General features: G+C 42.4%; 1 protein-coding gene across 1 annotated transcript in view; it reads left to right on the top strand.

The window, feature by feature from the left end:
- Positions 1-20,956, top strand: part of INSR (insulin receptor) — a 46,278-nt gene that overhangs the window by 14,128 nt on the left and 11,194 nt on the right. Inside the window, exons 3-10 of the mRNA XM_010165534.2 lie at positions 11,860-12,175; positions 14,075-14,220; positions 14,518-14,662; positions 14,910-15,124; positions 17,419-17,545; positions 18,166-18,416; positions 18,822-18,989; positions 19,682-19,883. Of these exons, the coding sequence (XP_010163836.1) occupies positions 11,860-12,175; positions 14,075-14,220; positions 14,518-14,662; positions 14,910-15,124; positions 17,419-17,545; positions 18,166-18,416; positions 18,822-18,989; positions 19,682-19,883 (1,570 nt within the window). The remainder of the gene's footprint in view (positions 1-11,859; positions 12,176-14,074; positions 14,221-14,517; positions 14,663-14,909; positions 15,125-17,418; positions 17,546-18,165; positions 18,417-18,821; positions 18,990-19,681; positions 19,884-20,956) is intronic.

Here is a 20,956-nt window from a genome sequence, read left to right as displayed (position 1 = left end):
GCGTGTTGTTTTTCCACATGCTCTAATCTGTGATAACAAAAAGAACTCCAGATTGTGTTTTTCAAACACGCTTTAAGGTCTCTCGGTGCTCAGATTTGCCAATGACTATCCGTTGCAGTAATACATCCATCCACCCAAAGCCTAATTTGAAGTGGCACGGTTTCAAATATGAGCCTTGCTTTGATACTGAAGGAGTCTGAGCAGGACTCAGCAATAAACTGTCAAGAGTTTCACTTCACACTGAGTATTTTGCAGAGGATCATGTGCTGGATGTTGACTTTGATACCACTGGTCTCTACTCGGTGCTGCTGTTGTCCTCGTGGGTGGTTCTGTGCCCCTCTCTGTGCCTTGATGGTTGTCTGTAACTTGGAGCTGATCAGAGCGACCTGCTGACGAGCAAGACTTCAATAAACTTCAGACAGTGAATGCAGGAAGTGTCTTGAGGCAGAATTTAAGACAAACTGTTAGAAATGTCTTGGGTTCAGATTTGATCTGGCCTTGGATGGGTGGATGGACTGGGCAGCATCTCAAAAACATCTTCATCTCCCTTCGAGTTGAAGATTGCTTTCAGTGACAGCAGCTCTGTGCTGGGACTTGAAACCTCCACAGTTTGTTTAAGAAAAGACTCTTTGTCCCTGGAGAAGCTGATGTGGCTTCAGGTTTCTTGGAGAGGAGAGTCCCATCTCTTTTTCTTGCTAGATAACGCTAGTTTGTATATTTATTTTTTTTCAGAGGACTCTATCTGTCAGAAGATGATTTCCATAGGTGTTTTTTTCTTCCCCGCACAGTAATTACCCCATTTAGGGATCAGCAGGTGTCATGGCTCACGCTATGGTATCAATTAGACCAGCTCTGAATAGTCTTAATTGCTCCAAAATGGACGATGCTGATGGTAACTGGTGATTAGACCGTATCTTGACTCCCGAGCTGATAAACATCCCCGAAGCTGAAGCTTTTTAGCAATCGTGGCACACGCTTGCACAGTTCTCTTACGTAAGCAGATCCTGTTCCTCTCCATGGCCAAGCGTAGTTTAACGGGCGGATAATGAGACTTTGCTGCTACTGTACTTCCTTATGATTGAACAAAGTGACCTCAGTGATGGTCAGTTTTATTTTAAGAGTTTACCATGGCAGAGACATGAAGCAAAATAGAATTTTCACGATTCTGACAATTGACAGTTGGAGCCATTAATTATTGTGGAAGAAAGAGTGAGAATCCAGCATCTCCCCTTGAGTTTAATGCAACTTCAGAAGATTCAGGTCCCTTGTTGTTGGCCTCTCCTTGTTGGGATGGAACAACTAGTTTGGCATTAAATTCCTTCAGATTACAACTTTCTCTTGCATAATTTACAAGGAGAAATAGATGAATAGCCACTAAGGGTGGCTTGTGCAACAGAGTTACTGGGGTTTGTACTAATCTATAGCCATTTGTTTTTCCTTAGGGTTGTATTTGTGTGGCTTTTGGTCATTTTTATCATTTCCTATTTGTCACTTTGATTAGAGAAGCAGAATGATGTGGCATGACACACATCCTATACATCAAAACCTATAGGGATCAGTATGTTTGTAATGAGAAGACATTAAGCAGATAGCTATCTGGATAGAGCTGAGTTAGATTGTTAATATACATTGAATTATTTGAAAATGGGCTTTGCTGATCTGCTGAAGATGACAAGGGCAAGTAGTAAATAAAAATACATTTCATAGAGAGGCCTCAACTGCTTGGCTCTAGGACTGCAAGCAAACAGTATCTATTTCAGTACTGCTAAGTAAATTCTTATACCTAGAAATAAACTGTGGAGAGCATACTTACTGCTTTAGGGCAGAGGGAGAAGGGTGTGTAAATTAGTGGGTGTGAGCTGAGGAGGCCAAAATGACTAGAGTAGCTGAGAGAATGTTATATGGGTGCATTAATCAGTGCATTTGGTACTAGTATGCCTCGTCACGAGATCCTGCACACATTTCTCCCTTCCACAGTTCAAATATGATTGTGAAAAAAATTATTGTAGATTCAGGGAAAACCATGACACCTAATAAATGACCAAAAGACATGGTTTACACTGGTTAGTTTTGTGTGTATCTATGTGGGAAATAAATGAGATAACAGAAGGATGTGTGCGTTAGCCCTTTGGTGAGTGGTTTTGTGTGTTGGCTACTCGTGTGGGATATAACCGCTCTGTTTTGATTCCTGCCAGGTTGCCTGCTGCCAGCCTCGGGTTATGTTGGGGAGCAGGCAGCTGACCAGCAGCACTTCTTCCAAGGGTGCTGCCTGCTTGGAGAGGCTGCTTGAGACCTGGAGTCGCCTTCCCTCTGCTCCTGTCTCCGGTAGTCGGGCTCTCTTGGCACAGAGCTGAACCCTTTACCCTTGGAGCGGCTGCAGCGGGACAGAGACTGGCGTTGTGACCAGATTCCTTCCACAGCCGTTCCGTGTCTAGCATGGATCTGGGCAGCGTGCTGAATGACCATGCACTGAAACAGTTTATGCATCCTGGTAACTTCAGAAAAAAAGAAAAAAAAATCTGGTTGGCAAAGCTAGTTAGCTCCACTGCACGGGAAAATTCATCCTCTGGGTATTTCTTTGCACAACTGGCCTATCACCTTAAAGGTGATACTTTAACTTTCTCCCCCCTCATCCTCTCTGGGAGGTAAGGTGGGGAAGGGGGGGAATCTAGAATAAGTTATGTTCCTTCTTTCTCTCTGGCTTCTTTTCAGTATCTTCATCCACAAACACAAATTAGACTTCAGTATCTATGTTCACAAGTCATGACTATGTCATGAAATCTGTCCAGATTAAAATCTTAAACTCTGTCTGACGTTTCTGTGTAGATCATTAGTTATCAACTTAATCTCCTTGTGGTTAATCTTATACTTCCGCCCATTTCATTACCTTTCCATTATGGACATAATGAAAACACCCATTTCATTACCATCTTGGACAGCTCCACTTTCCTATTTGCTGTAAACTCTGTGTCCTTTTCAGTATAGATGTGCTCTCATTTTCTGTATCTGGGTTACATTTTACACATCTTTTTGTGGAATGTATCTAAAATGCAGTTTCCCTTGTCCCCACGTCGCTGAATGTGTCAGTTTAGCTTTCATTCTTTCATGCCTTGTTTACTACAACATCCTTCTCTGTGGCCTTGAGAAAAGCAATCTTATCCCTCTCTTATCTTTGCAGAAAGCAAAGGTTATACTTTTCGTCTCGTGCTTTGATCATATCGCTCCACATTTTCCGGACAGGGTTTGTAGGTAAAAGTAATAGCTTGTGTTAGACCTACATTTGGAAAAATGAGATGGACTTTGTTCTTGGGCCATCACCATACACTGGAGCATTCTGCATATCTCCATTTGTCTCTGTTCTCAGTAGGGCAGAGATCAACTCCTCTATTTCTCTTTTACAGCTTGTCCTGATGCAGCAGCGTTAAGCTGCTGACTTCTTACTCTGGTCAATCCCTGCTGCTGGTCACGAAGAAATAAATTGGCCTAGTGAGAAGCTTGTCCCCAGCACGGTGCTGGTACAGTCACCTGGCTGATTCAGAGAGCTGAGATCCTTACCTGTGTTCAGAATAAAGTACTGATAGAGACTTTACACTCAATTACACTTATGTTTAGGACATCTGTAGCTGCCTGGACCACTGCATTGTGATTCTCTTGAGTCTTCTGGGATCACAATGTGCGTGAGCAGGTTCGACAGGAGTAGGTTAAAGTGAACAGGGATGTTTTCAAGATGCTGTACATCAGAAAGAGTAATATATAGTTAAATATTAACATGAAGCTTTCATGAGACTCCCAGGTGGCGTGTCAACCATTGAATGATAAAAACAAATCCTTAGGTTGTAATAAGGATTGAAATTTAACAAACTGTAACAACAGAAAAACATCCTCATAGCTGTGAGTAAAATTATGAGGAAAGCTTTACAGGAAAATTCCCCAAATTAACTTTAAAGATTCTGGTCTTGCTCTAAATTACAAATTATCTATTCTGATGTACAGAATCAAGTACAATATGAGGTATCAAATGTCCAAACTACTTTAAAATTAGCTACTCCTTACAAATCTCCATGTTCCCCAGAGTTAGGTACACTGAACCTTTCTGTCCCTTTTTACAGGGAGATGGATTTCATTTAGTGACTCTTTTGCGAATTGCTGTCAGAAGGGCTGAAGCTTGGAAACTTCTGGCCTCTCAATCCTCGTGTACCTGAGGGATAGGAGTGCATGTGGTGGCTTCTTAATCTTCTTCAATTATAAGCCATCCAAGGCACTGGCAGTAGCAAAGCCTGGAGTTTGTATCCATTTCCATGGGGCATTATATGATGAAGATGTGGTGTCAGTTTTGGGACTTGCATATTAAAGAAAAACAAGCAAGCAAGCAAGTCAGTGGTTATTTCTGATCCCTTCTGCTGCGCTGAGCTCCCAGGTAATTTTGAACACAGAGTACAAGGAGCAGGCTTGATCTGCTTGCCAGAGAATGGCACAACAGCGGTGTTGTAGACACTGGGTAAAGTATTTACAACCTCTCGTCGTTATCCTTGTGTGCACTTTATGACACTAGTTCTGCCTTTAACAGTGCTGCTGTGTTTTCAAATCAAACTCCATGTTTTGGTATTTTGAACTTGATTGCCAACAGTTTAGCCAGATTTCTGCAAGTTGTTTTTACCTGCCTGGAGAATCAGCTTGATTGGAAGGTACTTGGAGAATGAAAACAGGCCTAGTCTGGAGTTTTAATTTTTTTATTAATTTTTTTTTTTCAGCTTTGGCCCCTAGCTCTCATCAGAGAGAGATGCTTTATTCTGGATATTAACTCTACATAGTAAGATGACTTATATATAAATGTATTTTTATATATTGTATAAATAAAAGTATGTCTGTATAAGTATGTATGAGCTCCTCTTAGTAAGTTTTCTGGATTTCTTGATATAATTCACCTATGAGTAAATTTCTCTTATTTCCAGAGTAATACTCCACTAGCAGTTGTAGTGCAGAAGGTAACAGCGTACTCCACGGCCTAACCAGCAGAAGGTTGGCACGGAAGAGACTACATTTCTGGAGAGATCTTCCTTTCTCCACTCCTTTCCTCTATCAGCTGCAGAGCTCAACCTTTTCCCCCTATCTCCATTCAACAACTTCTTTCTTCTCCGTATCCTCCATTATCGCAACTGGACAAGGTGGCACACAACTCCAAACCCTTTTATCTTTTCTAAACTCAAGTTTCCTAATCCTGACAGGTCCACACAACACTACCAGCATCTCCGTTGGTCTTAGCTGTGGCAGCTGTTCTTGGCTGGGAAGATGTCTTGCAGGAAACAGCCAAATACACAGGGTTTGCAAATGGCACCGGTCCTGTTTTGGAATCCTTGAGACATTCCCTGTAGCTCCAAATCAGCACGTAACTTGTGAAAGGGTTGGGAGGAGAAACAAGTTTTTTCTTTTCCTTACTGATAGATGAGATAAGAGTTGTAACGTTGTCCTGAGAAATGTCAGTGGGAAGAGTTTCCTTTACGTTTTAGTAACAGTGTGTTGTTTTTGGAAGTCACTGTCTATGGGAAGGGAGGCACCTGCGGTTAATTTTATCTGTTCCTGTGTAAATACGGACCTCCTAACGTTCCCAACTCACAGTTCCGTCAGGTCGTGGCATTATGTACTGTAATATCTTATTTTATAAATAACACTTTTAATTTTAGTGCTGATTGTAAAACCTTGAATTTATTTGGCACTTGCTCCTTCCCGAGTTGGTGCTAAGAACTGAAATCCTGTGTGTGGAGAACAGCGTTTGAGTCAATGTGTTTTGGGAGGGTTGTTCCTTGGACGTCTTTGGCGTTAGGGAAAAGGAAGGGATAAATGTTGTTAGAGCAGTTGAGCACTGTGAATAAGTGACATAAAGTTTACTTGAACATCTTGTGTTATTTCCTGAATTTTACTTGATCACTACAGCCAGTGTCAGGCGTTGCTGGCAGTCTTTTTGTAGAAGTGTGGTAACCTCTCATTTTCTGTTCTGTTCTAGTTTCTCCATTTATTTTGTAGCTTCAGGAAGGTCTGAGAGAGCTACTGTTGTTGGTCACCGAGGCGATCAGAAGTCCTTGTGCTCTTTACAGTCCAGTGGACCTCTATAACCATGTTCTTCCCAGGCACGTTACTGCCGTCGTAACGCCCTGGGAGCAGTTTGCCCTGTGCAGCCCTAGAACTGCTGCTGCTGGGGGTCAGGGTTTAGGTTTCTGCCTCTCTGCTCTCGATGACATGAAGAAATCATTGAAGGACATAAGGCACATTGCAGAGGGGTTGGCAGCACGCTGCTTTTCTTGCAGCAACCCTCTGTCCACTCACTCTGCTATGGAATTTTAGATTTATACCTTTATTTCATTTTTGATAGCTCTTTTCAACCTTATGATACATTACAGCACTTGGGTTAGGTGTCATCTCTTGACATGTTCAGATCAAATAAATGCTCACAAGAAAATAGGTGATCTAGTTTAAAAAAAAATAGTTTTATGGATAAAAATTATGTTATAGAACTCTAACAAACACTCCTTAGTGACTTACTGAATTTGGAGTTTTCTTGACAGGAAGAAAATGAGTTAATCTTGAGGAAAAGTTATCAAGTAAAAAATGGTGTGTACCTACAACATGATTTAATACATAATTTTATAAGGAGGTAAGATTCGTGTGGATTTCAGTAGCCGGGATGCCGCTCAGCACTTGCAGAAATTCAGGAAACAAGCACAAACTGTAGTGCTAAATTAAGATCACATGCTTGCAACACACACTGCGAGGAGTTACAGCCGTGGGCGATTAGTCCTTGTGTTGCCTTTTTTTTTCCTTGTTGCTTTTGTTTGTGTTTAGAACCGCAAAGAACCCATTTCTACAGGGGTCATTATCGCGACTATACAGTTAGGAAATTAAATTACATTTCCCACTGCAACTGTAACTCAAGTAGGATTATATGTGCGTGTGTGCAAGGCTATTCATGGATAAATTTATATGACAGATATTGCAGCCATTTACAGTAAGAGAGGAAAAAAAAAACCCAACCCATGGGGAAATGCAGAGCTCTCTGATACTGTTTCTGTGGGACTCTGGGTTTGAATTACACGCGTGTGCACGTCATCTAACATTACACTAAGCTAAGCTCTGGCACCGAGCGCTACGTATCGCGGCCAAAACAAGCCATTTTAAGCTGTGTCAATGCTGGGTTCGTGCTGGCTTCCTCCTACGTTTTTCTCCTGCTTATAAATACGCTTTGCGAGTTAAAACGCTCACCCGGAGAAAAAAACCCTGCCATAGCCGGTTAAAATTGCATTAGCCTAATGAGTTTTGCATCATAGTGGGGGTAATGAGTGGGGTGGAAGCGGTGGGAGGCGAGGGCTTGTTTTGAGGAGCCTGGTTTTGGGTGGCTGGCAAGGGGTTAAGGCGTGTTTGCCTTGTGCAGATAGCGGAGCGGTTGGATGCCTCCCTGCCCAGGCAGCAAATGCATTGGCTGAGGTTGAGGGCGGTTCTCCTGCCACAGTTGTTTTCTGTCCTGGACTTTTCTTGGATCTGGAGCCTTTTAATTGCCTTGACTGTAATCAAAATACAGCTTGTGTAATTCATGGAAAAGGAGCTGATGGTGCAAGGAGAGTTTGCTCCTTGTTGATGACCAAGAGATGCGGTTGGTAGCCCCGGCCAGCCAAGAGGACCCATGGTGGCCCAGGCTGCCTCTGCTGACCCACACTCACACGGACGGGGCTTCTTATTGCATGGTAGAAAGGTCATGTCAATTCATGACAAATGAGTCCCAAAACCATGTGGGAACATCTGTTTTAAGTACAATATATGACAGCATATGATGCAGCATCTTGACATTCATACATGAGGTTTAGAATTTTTTCTTAGTGAACTGTGTACATCCCATCATCCCCAAACCACCATCCGTTTAAATACTCAATTCACCTCACCCAGGACATTGCTATTCAAACCCATCCAGTAGCAGAGATCCCAAAGGAACAGCAGAACTTGCCCTAAGTGATTCTTACCTTTTTTTTTCTGTTTTTGAACAATTCACTGCTATTGTTTTGTTAGCAGAAAGCCAAGAAACAAGATCTAACAGAAATGTTTTTAATCATACTTTGATATTCAGACAAACTGTGTTTATTAGCTGAACAGCTTAATGCTTAATTGGCTGGCCGGTTAAATACGGATCTCCTGGTTACCTGTGTTGGCTCGGGGATATGTTTACAGTATCAGTGTGTTTTCTTTCCACTCGAAGCACAGGGAAGTGGTGAAACGACGGGAGCGATCCACAGAGGTAGAAATTCCTTTGCGCTGACTCTGCTGCCTTTTGTCCCCCCCAGCTGGGCCTCAGCAGCATGAAGAAATGTCAGTTTGAATCTATAATCAGAAAGGTTTGTAAAATGCATTGTTTCCTAAGTCTTTGGAGCCACTCTAGCTAGCTAGTTAAATATTTATTCACCCCTGGAACAACAGGTTGGAACCTCTGTGTTGGCTCCATTTCTCCCCCATGCTGGGCAGGTTAGTTGAGCATTGTGCAGTTTGACATCTCTGGGACAGGGATTTTTAAAAGTCTTGTTTTTAAAGAGCTGCTGAAGAGGTTTTTGTGGCTGTGATGAACAGTTTTGCTCTGGTGCCAGTGCTGAAGCACTTCTTTCCTGCAGCAGCTTTGATGGTACGGTGTGGTAGCTTCTCTCCCTATCCCCCAAAATAGCTGTTCCCTTGTCTCTGCTTCAGATTTATGAAGTTCCTTTTTGACTTTCTTCTCTTCTGTGAGGAATGAAGAGTTCACCTTTTTCCCTGTGTCGAGAGAGAGGCACCACATTATCCAAAATCCAACATCCTGCAGCATTAACCAGAGGCCGGGGCTGTGTAGATGCTGTGCCAGACCATACCCTGTGCCTCCTTGGTTTGTGCCACACTGTGCCACAGCTCCCAAAAATGCAACCTCATTGTGAAGAGGTGAATCTACATGGGCTAATGACAATTATTAGAGCCTGCAAACCTCGGTGACAAAGGGGTAATGAGGTGCACTTGGTCAGCACAAACCTATTCAGGGTTGTTGTACAGTGAAAGCGTAACATGGCAGCAAAAAAACCCCCAAAATCTGACCCATCTGGAGTCATATAACCTGGGTGCTGTCGTACTAATTACAAGAAGTGGTAATGAAGATATGCTGAAGAGGTTTCTGCATGATTTTCAGGTCCTCATTGGAAAAAAAATGAAATATTTTCTAGCATACATACTTTGATAATGTCAAGACAACATCTATTCAGGATCTTGTGTAATGAGGATTTGCACAAAATAGTGATTGACAATTTCTGGTCTTGAGTCTTAATGGAAAAACAAACAAACAAAAAAAAAACAACAAAAAAAAGACGTTGCCTTGGCTGCTTTGCTTTCTTCAAGATGTCTTCTAAACATCAAAAGCTCGTAGAACAGGAAAAAGAGAAACGTTAAGAACGGTTTAAAAATAGTTTAATTGTATCTTCTAAAAACCTTTAGAGTTGAGAATTCAAAGAGTTTCTGCCCTGTGAATATTTGCAGCTGAGTTCCAGACGTGTAAATAAGCGTAGGACTTTGAAGATTAGTTTCCATAACAAATTAAACAAAATATATATATTTTGTGTGGCATAATGTTAAATAAGGTGCCGTGTGTCACTGGGGGTTTTGCATGAGGACCAGCTTTTCCAAATTACCTGTCTGCTCCACTGACTCCTTGAGAAACAAATGTTGTCTTTTTCTCCCCCACTATAAACCTTGATATTTTAGACTGCAATTAGTAAGCTTGATAGTGTTTTGGACTAAATTCTGGCATTTTGTGTCTCGTGTTTTGCTTTTGCCAATACTTCTAATAAACTGCAGCTATGACATCTGTTGCTAGACCGCCTCCATCTGTGGCCTGGTAAAGAATGTATAACTTTTAAAGCTTTTAAAACAAGCTTCTCATTTTTTATTTAGTCTAGTACAAGGTATCATCTGCACGTTGCTTCTGTTTGGCTGTTGCATTTTGATCAGTTCTTATTTGTGAAAGGTCAACAAAATAAGACCTGTTGCTAGAAAAGGGCAGAAAGTTATTCAGCATAAAAGAAAATGAATTTGAAATACACTCCTGTGTTTCTTGTTGATGGATGAATCTTGAGGGATGCACAGAGAAAATACCTGCAGTGAATGACTGACTTGAAAGCAGTAAGATATTTGAGATTAAATTGATGTTGTGATAGAATTTCAACCTTATCCATTTCATATTTCTACAAAGGATTTATCAGCCTGGAACAAAGTGGAGGTTTCTCATCTTTACTATCCCATTTACTGCAGCTTATTCCCAGAGTGGCATTAACTGCTTTAAGACACTTAATTCTGCAATCCTTTAGCGTGGGGGATTTTCTTCCTAACCACAGCCGGGGATTTGATCATCAAAACATCGGTAGCACGCTGGGCTGTGGATCCTACATGCTGCTCACTTAGTTTAATAAAACTAGACCACATTTCACCACTGGTCCACTCACACACATTAACCAGATAGTAAAAATAACATTTTAGCCCCTGAACATCGGTGTGTCTGGGACCTCCCCAAATAAAACCCTTCCTGCTTCAACACTGAGTATTGGGCAAGAAAGCTTGGGAAATTCTGAGGCAGATGGTGTTAATTCAGTGTGAAGTTACTTGGTCTGGCCAGTGCAGATCACAGGAGGACTTAATCTCTTGTCTTCCTTCACCGAGGGCCCTTGGGCAGGACATCAGAAGCCATTCAGATGTGCCTTCAGACAAAACCCTCCTGTTTGCTGAGAAGAAGGTGATGTCTTGATCTGCATCTGTATGTCACCGTGCAGATAAATCCAAGCCCGTGTCCCCTGTCCCTCATCTCAAGTTCTTCTTGCTGTTTAAATGGCTGCCTCAAAGCCGTACTTGGCTTTGGTGGTTGCTCTTGTCATGGTGATTTCAGCTTTATTTCTGACTTGAAGTTCTGTGGCATCTTCTGGGTGCAGCAGTTGGATTTAATTGGTTCAACCTCATTTGAATCATTAAGACTGAGTGTGGAGGTGCTGAGCAGCAGAGGGGCAGGACTGTCCTTCCCTTCAGAGCTTCTCTGGGTTTGCTCAGCTTCCCCTCCAGCTCCTTGCTCAGTGTTAGTCATGGTGTTTGCTCCCAGCTATGCTGCTGCTTGGTTTCTATTACAAAAGCCCAAACCACTCATTAAAAGTATTGTGAGGCACTAAGTAATGAGTAATTAAAAAATAAACCATAAAAACCTCAAGCAATAACACTCGTGGGTGCCCTTCTTCTTGGACTCACTGGGAGAGTCACCAAAGAGCTTGTCTTGGGTGCCAGGGCAGCAGCCTTCCTGCAGGGAAAACCAGTGGTAGGTTGATAGACAGATTGGAAGAAAATCCTGATAAAGCTGAAGGATTATGTAAAAATATTGTTGGACATGAATTATTTGCAGCATTACTTTGGGAAACTTGGTTTCTTAAACTAAGAAACTACAATCTTCTGGCTGCAACTGGCTATCCCAGGCTGGGAAGCTCTTGCTGTAGGAGGTTCATCACTTCTGGGCTCTAGAAATAACTTTGGAGTCACCAGAGCTCTCCTGGGAGCCTCATAGTACTGGACTGAGAGAAGAGGAAAAGTTGGTTTTCCTTTTGACTATGAACATTAATCAGTGAGGGTGAATGATAACACTCTTAAAAAATGTTCTTAAAATTTGAAATTTACACTGAAAAGTGTAAAGCACATCTGTGCTTCATGGATGCCTCTTTCAAAAGCAAGTTGCCAAGCCCAGCAGGATGAAGCGTGGATGCTCGTAAGCCTTTCACGGTTGTACATCACCAAGTTGTCCTGTGATACTCAGCTGCCTTTTATCTTTCCTCTTCACAGTTTGTCCCGCTGCCTGCAAGTCCCAGGGCTGCACCTCTGATGGTCAGTGCTGTCACAGTGAATGTCTCGGGGACTGCACGGAGCCGAACAACCCTGAAAAATGCGTAGCTTGCCGCAACTTCTACCTTGAAGGCAAATGTGTGGACACCTGCCCAGCTGGTTACTATCGCTTTGAGGGGTGGCGTTGTGTGACCTTCAGCTTCTGCCAGGAACTGCACAACAAATGCAAAAATGCCCGGGAGTCGGGGTGTCACGTTATCCACAATAACGAGTGTGTTCATGAATGCCCATCAGGGTACATCATGAATTCCAGCAAGTAAGTACCAGTGTTTGCAGGTAACGAAGCCGTGCTGTAGTTTTTCTACTCTGCTTTTCTCTCTCTTGGACAGAGCGTTTGTGTTCTGTGTCAAGACCAAGAAAATTTTCTGACGTTGGAGTTTCTGTGACAATTATCTGGTCTACTTTAATATGATTTGCAAACTAATACCTTGCTAATTCAAACCATTAAAAGCAGACAGGTCTACCTGCCAGTTTATTCTTCCTCTGCTTCCCTTGTTTCCTCTCAAGTTTGGAAAATTTGGGACGGAGTGAGGACAAGGAAGAGGAATGTCTTTTTGAGTTGGGAAGGTCTTTCTGTAATGGTGTGGGACAAGGGAGAGAGGCAGTGGAGAGGTTCCAGTAGCCCTGCTTCCCTTCCCCTCCGACGCAGACCTCAGACTAGAAAGCTTTGCTGTTAAGCAGAATAGGGAAAAGTCGTGTCTAATCAAAAGAGCACGGCGTATTTTGAGTGGATCATTCTCAGAATCTCTGTCCCTCATCCCTGTAATTACTTCCATTGAGCAGGTTCAAGCTGTGCCAGGCATTAAATGGACAATGTAACAAACAAGTGTAGCGTGAGTCAAAGCAGGGAACAGCGGTTCTGTCTATTCCCAGGGTTTTTCGACAAAGGAATTAAATAATTTATGTTGCTGAGCTGTTTATCACTGAAAACTTTGTTGTTTGTGCTACAATAACATTCTATATCTTGATGAGTCAGAGTTCCTAATAATATTGGTAGCTTTGTGCTCGCATGTGTTTTGCTCCTGCCGTAATAATTTTGGGGAATTTGCTTTAACAGGACTTTTTATTTAATTTCCTGTTTTGCTTTTCAAAAGAATGAACTAGCAGCCCCCAAAGTAGATATGCTGCTTGTGTAACAGCAGCCATCGCCTCTCTCCTATACTTGTTCCAGGCTGCTGTTGGTAGGACCTCACAGCACTACTCCATGCTTTTCCTAGAGCATTTATTTCTCTGAACTAGTTGGGAACATGTTCTTGTGGTGTTATGACCAGGGCAAGCAATCATCTTGCTGCTGTTTAAGAAATATTTCCCCACAGCACAAAGCACATGCTTGCCTTTTTTTCAGGTGCCTTTATGTACAGTCCTTAATCAGAGGATTCCTAGATGAACGGCCAGCTCTCTGCTCATCTATAACATGTTTAGTTAACAATCTTGGGATGGAGACTGGGCCTGGGTTTCCTTTGTCTCCTACCTTTTCTTTACAAATATTTCAGAACTAATGGTATGATCACTGAATCCTAATTTTGCAACAACTTGTATTTTATTGGTCAGCCTGGTTAATTTTCTTGAAACAAAGTCCAGGACAATTATGATCCTCTTGCATCTCACACAGATGGTAGATAAAACCAGTAAGTTCTGAGAGTAAGTTCATCAGAAAGTATGTTTTTACTATTAATTTTTTTCCAATTAATGCTAAAGTAGTTTTAAAAGTGGAAAACTTGCTCATCCTGTTTGCTTAGGGACATGGTTTAGTCATGAGTTAGGGGACTTGTCAGTGTGAGGTTAATGACTGGACTTGATGATCTTAAAGATCTTTTCCAATCGAGGCAATTCTGGGATTCTGTGATCTTGAAAGCCCTGGTAGGAATAGCACTGAGCAGCATTGTGGTGGATGGGCTATTCAAAACAAAATCACTTCATTCTGGTTTCTGTTCTATAGGAAGGGATTAGCATTCCCAATGTGGAAATGACAATTTAAATAATTATCAGCAGTTATTTGGAGATGCTAAGAGCCATGTGCTGCGCACTGCAAGTGAATCCCATGACATATTGTCACTTTGAATTGATTACTCTGCTTTTGAGAATTGCTGAGGACGCCCCAGATGACATTCAGCAAAAGCATCACATCTGCATTCCTGACTCTCTTGTTTTCCAGCTTGCACTGTACGCCCTGCGCAGGACCCTGCCCAAAGGTTTGTGACTATGGGAAAGAGAAGACGATCGATTCGGTGACATCGGCGCAGGAGCTCCGTGGCTGCACAGTTGTTAATGGAAGCTTAGTTATAAATATCCGTGGAGGAAGTAAGTTCTGCATGAGTAAGGGGGTAGGGAGCACTGGATGTCAGATCAGTGAATACGACACCATCCGTGAGCTGGGACGTTGCTCTCTTGTTTTGATCACTCTGAATCTCTGAGTGATTCAAAAAAAAGCAAAGGCTCTTGTGATGGTCATTTGGGGTTTTTTGCCCACTCATTTTTGTAAGGTCTTTTGAATTTATATGTAAAGCAGTTCTATTTAATATATTTGGGCTTCAATATCAGTGTTACTTACTCTCTTGTGATATCAGAAAACTAAACCTGATGCTTTCCTCTCCATAGATAACATAGCAGCTGAGCTAGAAGCGAATCTTGGCTTGATAGAAGAAATCTCAGGTTATCTAAAAATCCGCCGGTCTTATGCCTTGGTTTCCCTTTCTTTTTTTCGTAAACTACATCTGATTAAAGGAGAAACACTAGAAGCTGGGTGAGTTCTTTCAAAAGATATTTTATTTTAATGCTTTGAAGTGTAAGGAGTGCCAGTGCTATCAGAGTGATTTGTATTGGCAAACAATTCCTAAGTTATTTTTAAATGTTCCTCTGCCTATGGCTTGTGACCTACCAGGGAAGATAATTTGTGTTCATTTTTCTTTTTGTCTGGATTGGTGCATGAGAAAAAAAGCATTTTTAGTGGATATCCTCCCCTCATCCATGTCTTCATTCTCCGCTTTCAGGAATTACTCATTTTATGCCTTGGACAACCAGAATCTTCGCCAACTCTGGGACTGGAGTAAACACAATCTCACTATTGCACGAGGCAAACTCTTCTTCCATTATAATCCCAAACTGTGTTTGTCAGAAATCCATAAGATGGAGGAGATCTCTGGGACTAAGGGGCGTCAGGAAAGAAACGACATAGCCCTGAAGACAAACGGTGATCAAGCCTCATGTAAGAGAGTCTCAGACTGCAGCGAGACTTGCCTCATTTCCCTTTGCCTTGCTCACCTCATACTCTTTATTTCTCTCAGCCTGTGATGTTTTTCCAGGGGCTGTCCTTGTCCTTTTGGTCAAGCACCAGACGTGTGACTGGCTGCTTGCTTGTGCACTGTGGTGACACTGTCAATATGCCATGAGTAAAAGTACTTACGGGTTCTCCTTCTGGCCAGGAACCTACCTGGCCAACTTTGGTCTTCAGAAGTTTGCTCTTTGTGTGCTCAGCTGGGAGTTTTTCAGGGTTGAGTGTATTGTTGCATCTTTTTGAAGAGTTTAGCACAACATAACCTCAGTCCAGACTGGGACTTTGTGTTACTGCTGAGTACCAGATTAATAGTCATAATCTTCTTTTCCCATGTCATGAGGCGACAGTACATGCACAGAATAAACAGAGAAACAGGATTTCCACCCATCTCCGGAGCCACGTGAGGGAATTGCTATGACAACAGTCAAGAGAAATTTTTCCATCCATTTTTATTATGCTTCTTAGAGGTTTTCAAGCTCACAGCTTTCTTCAAGAACAATGATAAGACGATGCCTGTGTCAGCATGGCTAAGGAGCAAACACTCAGTGTTGCTTTATGCTCTTAACTACAGTCGTGCTACTGAAGATGGAGTTTTGCAGACACTGATGTTGGCAGCAATACTGATTTCTGCACCCCCAACCCTGCTGTTTGTTCCCATTCTATGCCACACACAATGCCCTTTCCCTGTTTTGTGCCAGTAAAACTCTTACAGGGCCACATGGTGAACCAGATTGTAGAAATAATCTGGGGCAAAAATTAGCAAGCCATTTCTGCTTTGTTCTTGGGTTGTGTCATCGCTCTGCTCTGATTTATTGTCCAGCCCCACAAAGTTCTACGTGCACACAGGAACAGGAACACACACAGGTTGACACATCAGATGCTTAAGCAGGTATTGCCACCAAAACTCTCAGCATTAATTAAACTATTATTTCAGTGCAGGTTGTGTCATCCTCTAGCTGCGCCGTTACTCTGGGTTTGGTGACAGCGCTGATTAAACCGCCCCTTCCCCAATTCTGCCCTTGTTATGCTGATGTAGCTATTTGTGATCAGACATAAAAAGTGAAGATATTTCAGCTAAATCAGTTTTCTGGTCTGGTTTGCCACCAACCATGCCAGCACAGGGGGGAGAGGGGAATGTAATGATTGCTCACCTAAAAACTGGCAGTGCCAGTGAAAAAAGCTACATAGAGTCGCACCCTCAGGGATACCACAGCTCTGGCCTGGGCAGAGTGAAGAAGGTACAAGGAGTTAGCTGCCTGTAAAGGTCATCTCCTCCCATGAGACACTAACAAGATCATTCCACATTCGGGGTTGTGACAGGATTTGGGGTTCTGCTCTGCCATGTGGTTGTGTGCAGCTTCCGGGCTGGCTGCTTGTTTTATTTAAAGGCAGCTGGAAGGAGGTGGTTGCATTTCTCTTTGCCAGCAGCTTGAACTCCACTCTGCTGAGCTGTTCTCTGTGCCACCCCTCCACCTCAAACCACAGATTGCCAGTGTGTTTGGCTTTTTGTTTGTTTTTGCATTTCAAGACTAGTTTTCACATTGGCAGCATCCTGTTTACTGAAAAAAATTAAAAAAAGAAGGAAAAAAAGAAAAAAGGCCTTGTTTGTTCTGGATGTGATGCCAGTGAAATGAATGTTCTTCCTCCCTTGTGCAGCTACTGCAGGAATGGCAAACACAATCAGAGCTACACAGTTTGTCCTTCTTGGGCTGCTTGGACTTATTCTATCGTAACATGTCCCTTGAGCCTCAAAACTCCACCCTCCTGCAACTGTTTGTTGTCCTTCCCTCCTGTTTGCAAAGGGACTGTGCTACTCCCAGGCAAGGTTGGGAATTCATGCTCTTGGAAGGCAGAGGCTACAAAAGCCTTGCAAACCATTTTACTGGGTTCAGCTCTATGGACTGTCATTAATTTTAAAATATACTGCCTCTAGATTTCCTACTTGTTAGAATTTAGTTCAGCTGTTCTACAGGGTCTTTTTCCTAAAATCAGAGAAAATTTTAAGCTGTCAGGAACCTTAGGAGGTCATGTGTTCTAACCTCTGGATTCCAACTCCTGGCTTAAGGCAGGAATAGCATCAAAGATAAGGTTTTAATGAGCAGCTCTTCTCAATGCCAGTGTTCTCATATTTATCTGTGGAAAAAATAAACTTCTAAGGTAATTAAAAATAGTAACCTTTATTTTTTAGCATTAACAAAATTATTGTCGCTTCTCTGTTGTTACAGGTGAAAATGAATTGCTGAAATTTTCTTCCATTAGAACATCTCATGACAAGATCCTGTTGAAGTGGGAGCCGTACTGGCCTCCTGATTTCCGTGATCTTCTGGGATTTATGCTTTTTTACAAAGAAGCGTAAGTGATCCAGTGTTTGGTTATGAAAAAATAGCCATGCTGGGCTTCCACAAAAAGCAGTTGGCATTGAAAAGCAGATATTAAACCTGTTGTGGGCATGATTGTTTAGTCTCTGTGATTGTCTGGTTCCTACACTTTAGTTTCCAATGTTACCCTTATATACAAGTGTTCATTAAGATCTCTGACTTACCTGAGTTGTGTACAGTCAAAATTCCTCATTTAAGAGCAATCCAAACATAAGTTACTCCAACTATTCTAGGCATACATACTCTAACCATGTTTATCATCTCCTCACTATCTCCATGGGATGTTGAGATTTTATTCCCTTTGAGGTGGGAAATATTCTTTTAAAATCAAGCTGATTTTCATAAAGCTGAAAATAATTAGCCTGAATTTAGTTGTTGGGGTCATCTGTGGAACAGAACCTGTGATGCTGTTAGGAGATGGGCTTGCAAAGCTCCCTGTGCTTCATTTTCAGAATATGTGCAACGAGATAGTTACACTTTCTCCAAAGGATAAGGGATTATAACTTTCAGTGATGTCTTTAGGAATGTTGTTTTTAAAAGCTTGAATTAGGATTCTGTTAATTTAAGGCTTTTTTTTTTTTTTTTTTTCTGAAGTCCATACCAAAATGTGACGGAGTTTGATGGCCAAGATGCTTGTGGGTCAAATAGCTGGACAGTTGTAGATGTTGACCCACCACCACGGTCAAATGAACCCAAAGCCCAGGCCCAGCCAGGTTGGCTTCTGAGGGGCTTGAAGCCATGGACACAGTACGCTGTGTTTGTTAAAACTCTGGTTACCTTCTCAGACGAACGAAGAACATACGGTGCAAAGAGTGAAATCATCTACGTCCAGACCAACGCTACTGGTCAGTGGTATTAAATTAATGTTGCCTTACAAATGAAAAATAGACCTAAATAGTCTTCTGCCTGGTAGTAATGATAGTCCCATATCCATGAAACTTTCCACTGCTGTTGCTGCTCTACTTTGGTAGGAAGGTTTTCCTAAACAAGTGGAAGGATGTGTGCTTCCCTGCGTGGGGAGGTGGTGCCATCACACACTTCTTCTGTCAGGCTCCTGTGGCCACGTGTAGGAGCCTGTGTGCACGCTGGTGTGTCCTGCTGCAGGACTGGTGGGTGTCAGTGGACCTACTGTGGAGAGCACTGTTTATTCCCATGGAAATGGAAACTTGCCTGGGTGTGTTTGTCCCTCGTTCTGTCAAGCTCTCACAGAGCAGTGGAAGTGACCTCTGTCTCTTTTCCCACCCACACAGTTCCGTCAGTCCCATTAGATCCGATATCTGTTTCCAACTCTTCATCCCAAATCATTCTGAAGTGGAAGCCACCCTCAGAGCCCAATGGAAACATCACACACTACCTGGTGTTCTGGCAGCAGCAGGCAGAGGATAGTGAACTTTATGAACTTGATTACTGCTTAAAAGGTGAGTGTGTGTTTCTCTCTCTGTGCTTTTCATTCAAGCTATCCCATTTTTCACACACCTGGCTCAGGGTGCCTAATTTTGCTGTTTTCCAGACTCTTGTTCAAGAATGTTCAAGAATCTGAGATGCAGCTGTGTTCTCCCACTGTTCAGTTACATTATCCATTAGGTGCTATTGCCAAGTTATGTCCAAAAGCTCTCCAAAGATTTTTTTTTTACAAAGTAATCAGATATTTTTTCCTTTTGGGATCTCCCTTCTGCACTTGTTCCTTTTAAACTCATAATTTTAGTAACAACTACGGAGATAGTAAGGGAAAATATTTCAGTGCTTCTGGAGATCAGCGGCCAGTTTAATTTTTGAAGTCACCCTCTGCCTGGTTTGGAAATCTTTCAGAACACAGAGTTTCATTGAGGTCTCCCAAAATCTCACCTGCTGCCCTGTGTTACCTACACTGAGATGAACTGGGGTAGAACTCTGGCTTACAGCAGCATCTGAGCTCCATTTCAAAAACAGCACAGTTTTGAATCAAAGGCCTGTCATAAGAGAGGGAAAGCTGTCTGGCCCTGGATATGAAAGCTCAGGATGTCCAAATGTGCTACTAATCTTACGTACCCTAGTTTTGGATCTTTGCAGGATCAATCATCTACTTCTGCCATGTCAAGCATGAGTGATACTAAAATTGTTTTGTCCACAGGATTAAAACTGCCCTCGAGGACGTGGTCTCCTCCTTTTGAATCTGAAGACCCTCAAAAGTATAATCAAAGTGAAAACGAGGACGTCAGTGGAGAATGTTGTTCCTGTCCTAAAACAGACTCTCAGATACAAAAGGAGCTGGAAGAGTCTGCTTTCCGCAAGACATTTGAAAACTATCTTCACAATGAGGTTTTTGTCCCCAGGTATGAATCAGACAATATTGCCCAGGTGGTCTGGGGTAAGGGAAGTGTCATTGATGATTGCACAAAAGTCTTGGGCTGGACATTGCCAGTTTCTTTGGGCTTCCACGAGACTGCCTAGTCCAGCTGAATTTATGACTCAGAGACTGCTGAGAGCTGAGCACCTACAACTGATGTTATTGCAGATTTAGAACATCCTGCTCTTATTTCTTCTCTCTGAATTCTCCTCAGCTTGAGAATGAAGTGAGAATCCCTAACAAATAGCTAAATGCCTGCAACTCATTTAAACTTGTATGATGCCAAAAATAGCTGGTTTTTTCTGTCCTAAAATTTTGTGGTCTAGCTCTTTTCATCCAGTTGAAAAGAAAGGAAAAGAAAAGGGAAGTTTACCACGTCACAGCCTTGTCCTTTAGCGCGGTATTTGCGGTCTTCCTTGCACTTAGTCTGGGAAATACCTCCAATACCATGAGGAATGCAACTGCTGTGGGTGGCCAATGTCCTGTTTTGAATAGCACACACAGTGTGACATTAAGTGGTGTTGAATGTCTTCACACTTCATATGCAACTTACAGAGGAAGCACTGGGAATCAGGGTAGTGTCTGTAATGATTGACCCTCTCTGCTGTCATGTATTTTCTGCTCTAAATTTATTCTCTGATTACTGCACTGAATGGTTTTTATTATTGAGTGCACTACTAGGCAGTGTCTCTTCTCTGCAATCCTGCAGTTGTCACATGGAAGCTTGTGCTGAGTCCCTCCTTCTGCTATTTCTTTGCTGTTAGTACTGATCAGAAGGACGAGTTTCAGGACACAACATATTCAAAAGCAGCAGAGAAGCGAGCCACGTACAAAAGCCAAACTCCTTTTGATGTAGGCAGAAAATTCTGACAATCTGATTTCTTTTTTTTTTCTTCAATGTTATTGTGCAGCCAGCCCAGGATGCTTCTCAGGCCAGTTTCTGGGGTATGTATTTTAGGAAGAAACCAATCACCAGGATGTGCCACCTTGTCAGCCTGCTAAGGAAGAAATCTCCACTTCCCATGGGCTAACTAACCCTTTTAATACAAACCCCTTTTG

Source organism: Antrostomus carolinensis, unplaced genomic scaffold, assembly GCF_000700745.2.
Source record: "Antrostomus carolinensis isolate BGI_N321 unplaced genomic scaffold, ASM70074v2 scaffold26453, whole genome shotgun sequence".
Lineage (NCBI taxonomy): Eukaryota > Metazoa > Chordata > Aves > Caprimulgiformes > Caprimulgidae > Antrostomus > Antrostomus carolinensis.
This window is presented reverse-complemented; position numbering and strand designations above follow the sequence as displayed.